This window comes from Trachymyrmex cornetzi, unplaced genomic scaffold (assembly GCF_001594075.2).
Source record: "Trachymyrmex cornetzi isolate Tcor2-1 unplaced genomic scaffold, Tcor1.1 scaffold104, whole genome shotgun sequence".
NCBI classification, from domain to species: domain Eukaryota; kingdom Metazoa; phylum Arthropoda; class Insecta; order Hymenoptera; family Formicidae; genus Trachymyrmex; species Trachymyrmex cornetzi.
In genome coordinates this window covers 4,151-11,407 of record NW_017295587.1, presented here as the reverse complement: position 1 = coordinate 11,407, position 7,257 = coordinate 4,151, and the positions used below count along the sequence as shown (strand labels likewise).

The 7,257-nt window shown below is 32.9% G+C and overlaps 1 protein-coding gene across 1 annotated transcript; it reads right to left on the bottom strand.

The window, feature by feature from the left end:
* LOC108758999 (mitochondrial pyruvate carrier 1) lies at window positions 1-2,113 on the bottom strand. Its single transcript, XM_018504253.1, has 3 exons — window positions 1,456-2,113; window positions 914-1,014; window positions 1-282 (listed from the first exon to the last, which is right to left on the bottom strand). Exons 1-3 carry the CDS (start codon window positions 1,512-1,514, stop codon window positions 113-115), a joined length of 330 nt encoding a protein of 109 aa, XP_018359755.1. The 5' UTR covers window positions 1,515-2,113; the 3' UTR covers window positions 1-112.
* Window positions 2,114-7,257: the final 5,144 nt, after the last annotated feature.

Genomic DNA, 7,257 nt, shown 5'->3' with positions numbered 1-7,257 from the left:
AAACCGATAGTAGTAATAAAAAAAATCAATTTTATTAGTATTTCACATTTTATATATTTGCAAGTAAGCAATCGTTGTAACGAAATACTCGCGTGGGTACTAGTTTCTCATGTTACTTTTTCTGTTCGGGCTCTTTCTGTTGGCTGTAGTGATAATCGAGGAATCTGTAACCTTGCGTCATTTGAGCCCCGGCGTTTGTGATGTGGCATGCGAACAGCAACAAATTTCGCGGTTGTACTTTCCAAGCAAACCGCATGAATACCAGGGAATACAAGGTCAAGGCTAACAAATCAGAAAGAGAATCAAATCAAATAAAAGAAAACAGACGCGTAAAAACAATGCAAATTTAATTTCCTCCATTTTCTACTTTATTACTAATTAATAATACTTTATTAATAATACTTTGATTAAGGTATTTCCCTTCGAAACAAATCAATTTTGGAGACGAAAAATGGCAGGAATTAAGTTTAATACCTAATAGTAAATTTACTGCCTATCATCTTATTATTATTTCATTATTATCAAGAAATAATTTTACAGCGACTTCTTCGTTATATGAATATAATAATTTTCTGAGACATATTTTCGAGGTTCAGAGGAAACTGTTTGGAACAGCCGCATCGCTTTGAGAGATTAAACATAACTAAACTTGTAACATTTTACTGTAACATTTTACTTGCAGACTGGTTTTAGGTCGGTATGCACCCCCAGACATTCGCAACGTGCTGCTCATTAAGAAATAAACGGTTATTTGCTGCGCTCGAGCAGCAATTATTTTATAGGTCCCTCTCGAGCTTCGTCCCCCTCCCTCCCTCTGTTAGTCGCGCATCAACTCGCTCTGTCGCGATTATTAAGAGACGGTGAATGAATTCTTCGAAGGGTCTACCAGGGTAAAGCTATATATCGAACTCACCTAAAGTCATTTTGCCGCTAATGATTTTTGGATGCTTTCGCGTGTCAGATATAGCCGCTATAGGTATCATCCAGTTGAATACCGGGCCCCAGAAGTGCGTGCTTAAAAAGTAGTTTATTTTTCATAAATTGCGCTTTTAAGCAAGTGCTAAAATACGGAGTACAATAATCTCAAGTAACAAATGTATCATCAATGGTTTACGTAATATTAGAAACTGAAGAATTACGAAAAGAGAATAACACACTGGAAAAAGAATCTGGTTGCATTAATTGGAATTCTATATAAATTCAATCACAAAGTTACAAATCAGATACTTATAGATAAATTTATCAAACATTTTAATTGAGATAAGAAGAAAATCAATTACGATAATCAGAACTCTAACTGGTATGACTAGAATGCATTTTGTTCATACCTCTTGTTAATATAACCAGAATATTTTTCTCAAGTCTTTTAATTGAGAAAATATTGATTTTAGTTTACTTTATATGTATATGTACAATATTTTTAAATTAAAATTCATCATGTTGAGTGAACATTACCTTAATAAATAATCTCTGGTTTCTTTAGTTAACAGAGATTTCGACAGTCGTTTAGACATGATGAAAGAAGTCGAAATACGATATTTTTAATTACGAGATTTTTAATTACATTCGCCACGAGATCGTACAGCGTACAGCAAATCGGGTATATATTTGCATATAACCTAAACGGTTCAGATACTGACAGTTCTAACTGAAAGGCGTCGAGATCAGGCAACGATAAAGCTGATATCAGGATTCATAGTTTATTTCCGTTACCGTGACTCGCTACACGATTTATCACAGGCACGCAATTCCGCTTATCATCCCGAGAATGTCTAATGGACGTAGATTTGCACCGCAATTTTCTCTTTGAATGTGAGTTAATACGATTGCACTGTCACATCGCTTAGCTTTCTTTCAGTAATTAAATTTAAAAATGTTAAGACACTTTTACGTCACTATGACGAACGCTGACGATAAGCGAGATGACGTTATCACGACACTGACGAGAAAAGAGTATAAATCATTTTCCGAGACGAAGTAACGCGTTTCGTACTTTAGCTCGAAGTGATTTTTTTTTAACTAATGCGCGTCTTTTATGACAGTTGCCACGCTACGTGTGATCTTTACAGTCGGATCTGTGACTATTGTGAATGTTAACTACCATCTGAATCGTCAGAAAACCGGATTTTCAAGTTGAGATTTCTCGCGTTGCTATTTACTCTGTTTACGAGTCTCACTAGATATAGTTTCGTAATTTCATGGTATAGCCAGTTATCTGTGTAGGAAGGTCACCTGGTTATCGCCACATACTATTATATTTATCTACAAAATAAGAAGCACAAAATAATAAATTATGTATGTACACGATATAGATATTACATTTATCAATGATGAAATATTTAAATGTATGCAAACAAATCTTATACCGGTCTATGCATATGTTTGAATATTTGATAATCCACTTGATAATCCATTTGTTAATCCACGTATACATTGTGATAAAACGCATTACAAATATTTAATCTATATATTTTGAATAATTTACTATATAATTAATAATAAATTTATAATAAAATGTTTTTAAAGAAATTATGTGCTCAGCAGAAATATACATATAATAATTTCTTAATACAATGGAGTATATTTTTCAAGTACTGCTCAGCTAACTTTTCTCATCGATCGATTACTAGACAAATTGCACCAATCTATCTTTTCTCACGACCCTTGACTAATCGTTGATCAATTTGCATAACAGTTTGCACGCGTATTTATCATGATCCTAATGCATTTTTTTATATCGGCTTTTGGATAGAGCCATCCCCTCCATCATAAATGCACAGGTTATTATTTCGCGCGTATAATATTGATGGCGCTATGAATGTTGCATGGAGGGGTACACGGCGTTCTGAACGCGGCTCAACGGGGGTGGAAACCAGCTCGCGTATGGGGGTTGTAACGGGAGATGCTGGGGGACGCATGCGCTGTCACAGAAATAGTATTATTGATCTAAGAAGGGGATGGACTGTGGGACCCTCGAAGACCAGCAATGTGTCGAGGCGATCCTGGCACCCTCGGCCTGACGATATTTCAAGTTCGATAAGCGATCATGATCGCTTTTGTTTCGGAATAGTTCTTTTCTTCGCGGTACTAATAGACTGCACAATTTTAGATAAATTTAGAGATCAATGCCCTTGTTTAAGTATTATATAAGCGCCTTATAATACAATGATATGCGTTTAAACTTAAAAGTTTCTTTTTTCAGTATAATTATACGTTATTTTATTTTAATTATCATTATAAAATTGAAAAACATTAATAATATTAATTAATTAACTTACATAACTCATTTAACATGTAACATAATTTTATTTTGCAACTACACATAATGATAAAATATTTTTATATTTGCATAACAAAAATTAGTAATCCTTTATTTATTGTTTCATATTTATGTTTTTTTTTAACTTTGTGAGTCTCATATTAAATTCTTACGTTAACACGTACAAGTTACGTTTTTTATTTAAATGAATGAAACTTTCCTATATTTGTGTAGCTAAAAAAATTAGAAAAATGTTTTTTCTTTTTCTTTTATCGTGTATCCAATTTTCAATCTCGATTATGTATCGAGCGCCCTGGCGAGCGCCCGGTGTACACGTACCTAAAATCGACTGTGTTTCCTGCATATGCATTCCCGTATGTAGCATTCGCACGAGTGTCTCTCTCCCTTTTCGAAGCAAATCCTTATCCCGCGGTCCCTAGGTCCCCTAGGCCACCATCCGAGGCACTCAAGAGTATTGCCGCTATTTTCCGTCTCGCGTATTACGCCGTGCTGCATTTTGCGATTCTCCCGGAATGTCATTTACACGCGACGTTCCCTTTGACGTGTATCAATATTTATTCTGGTTTCCCAGCCGCTCTCCGAGAATTTTCCGAGGTCGTTACATTTATAACGTTTGACTCCTCGTATTTCAAGAACATAAAGATAGATACCTATAGACTTAGGTATAATATTATCCAAAACGCAAACGGTAATGGAAGAAAACGTTACTTCTTTCAGTGTGTAATGAATAGTCAGAAAATTTCATTAATTGGTTTATAAAATAAATAGCTTATAAAAATGGTATTAAATTAAATTAACAAAAAATTTGATACAATTTTTCTTATGTTTTTGGTTTTTAATTATATAAATATATAGAAAAATTGTATTCATTTAAATGAAAAACGTGACTTGTGCGTGTTAACGTAAAAATATTAATATGAGAGAACTCACAAAGTTGAAAAAGACGTAAATATAAAACAAAATAAAAATATTATTAATAATTTAGAAGAATTAGATATATTAAATTATTAAATTATACAATATATTAAATAACTCATATGAATGCATCGCATTAGGGAAACACAATCATTTAAAGCTAGATAGATTCATTAATTATACACGTAAAAACGATGAAGAGACTTCACTTTGTCGAAATAAAGTTTCGTCCTCTCGCATTGATCTTTACGAAGTACAAAGCAACAACGCACGATACATTCGCACGTATTTGATTTGTATTCGACTGGAGGAAATAGGACGGCCTCTTGCCTCTGATGTCTCTTGCTGACGCGCTCCGAAAAACCTTTTCTACTTTTCCGTCGTCGTTCCCGTTCGGTGGATCCCCTCGGTCCTCGGCCGACGCTGATCTGAATGCGTCCTACGTATTTGCCAACACCCCCGCTACGCTCTTTTCAGAGAGAACTGTCGACAAGCACTCGCCACCCTGCACAGGACACGACTTTCATCCCTCTGCGAATAAAAAGTCGCACGTTCACGTAAGCCCGACTCGTATTCGACGACGGAACCACCGTCGTCAAATCATCGTACATAAAAGCAACATGATTGTAAATTTAGAGCATTTTCTATCTACAGTTTGATTTTGAGATGTGGATGTTTTTCTTTACACTGAGAGAAAAATGTTTGGTATTTGTAACTGTAATTACATATCACTATAATTATGATTATTACTGCTATAATAATAATAACAGTAACTATGTATATAGTTCTAGCAACAAATGTATATAGTTGGCAACCTAAAATAACTATAATTATAGTTGTATAACCATAAAATAGTTGAAATTACTATAAAAATGATTCAAGGACAATCATATTTTTTATGGTTGTTCCCAAATATAACTATAAAATTATAGTCACTTGAATCATTTTTATGGTAATTTCAACTATTTTATGGTTATAACAACTATAATTATAATCATTTTAGGTTGCCAACTATATACATTTGTTGCTAGAACTATATACATAGTTACTGTTATTATTATTATAGCAGTAATAATCATAATTATAGTGATATGTAATTATAGTTACAAATACCAAACATTTTTCTCTCAGTGTAAATAAAAATTAGATAAATTAATAAATTAAACTCTACTAATTTAATTTATAATTCTTCTAGAATATACAGGATGTCCCATCTAATGTGAACACCCTTTATTTGCAGTGTAAGGTCGAATAAAAAATATGTTCAGACAATTCCATTTCAAAATATCATTATATGGTCATAAAAATTCAATTTTTTCAATTTATTCATTAATTTATTTGTTATACTCTATCAGGCCATCAACTTTTGTTTGAACATATTTGATTCTACCTTGTCTTGCAAAAATATAAGAGTCACGTTAATGATCATATATATAAATACACCCTATATATACGCATATATTATATATTACCATATTATTATTATTATATAATATCAAGTGTTATTATATATTATTTTTACATTATATAATTCGTCATAGATAATTATTGCTCAATTATCCCGATTCTTACAATTCCATCATGCTAATTGCACAATTAATGCATTCCTCAATGTAAGTTACGTTGTATTAAGATTTCACTAGCGACTAATCATTACTAGTTGAACTTAAACAAGAACGTCTTTTTCCTCGATGTATCTGGTCCCTTTGTCCGTGTATTCCGCTCTGACAAAGCTTTTAATTACCAGACGCGGTTCGATGTATAAATCGAATTATAGGCTGTGATCCCCATCGTACGAAACAGGTACTACTTCGAGATAATTAGTGCACAATTAAAGAAAGAATAATTGCCAGATTCGACTGACTCAACCAGGAAGTCTGTTACAGAATGTTACAATTTATATTTCATTGTTCTTACATTATATACCATTACGAGAGCAAACTAAGAACTTATAAAATTACGAACATTTAATTATATACTGGCAACTCCTGTCCCTCTTCTCTCTCTCACACACACACACACACATACTTTTTCGTGTCCATTTTTATTCAGAGATGTATGTATGTACTTCATACATGTCTGAATCTTTTGATTTTGAGTTTGTATCGAAATTACGCGCGGCTTAATAATTCATACTTTTTAATTGCGTAATCGCGCTATTCGGTTGGAGTGTTGGTTTCTATGCTTTTCGCGGGAAATAAAGGAATCTGACATTCTTGCAGGCGTTCTCTTGGTTACGCTCGTACATCAACGTCACTTAAAGTCAGGAAAATTTCTCTTAACAATTTTTCTCGCCGCGGGCCCAAGCGCAAAAGAAATTGTCTGCAGGTACGTATCTTTCGGCGCAATAGTCGGATAAAATATGTCATATGACTTATATATATGGCATATAAGCCAATGTGTTGTTGGTAATAACTTGTTACTGATATTAATTTAAGAAGACTGTTCAAATATTTTAAATAAAAATTAAATAACAATACTTGAATTTAGTTTTAAATTATTTACGTGTTTATAAGTTCGTTTCTACTTTGTATGTTATACAAATAATATTAATAATTAAACAATTAAGCTTTCATATTCTATTATAGCAACTCTTTCTTATGTTTGTGATGTTACCTTTTTTGAGATCGTTTGTAATATTTTTAAAACATGATAAATCGATCTTTTAATACAATATCATTAATCATTCCATTTTAGAGAGTTCTTCCCTTTAATTAAATAACAGTTCGCTTCGTATAAATGAGATACGTACTAATTTCTGCTGTGAGTGTTCCATTGTAAATTATTATACATATTTTGTATACGATATAATTGTGAATAATTTACATAATCAGAAATGTTAATTTTTCGGTAAAAATCTTGAGTCACTATAATATTTTGAATATAAGCAGTTGGTAAAGTTCGCAAGTGCAGATAAGGCAATACGTTATTGCCGAGGTATTGATTTTCCGCATTTGTCAGAACGCCGATGTAGCGCGTACGGCGGAGCTGTCACATTCGATTCGTGACCATTCAACGTACCCTCCTTTCCAATGCATTGCCATAGTACAGTCCTATCTTGG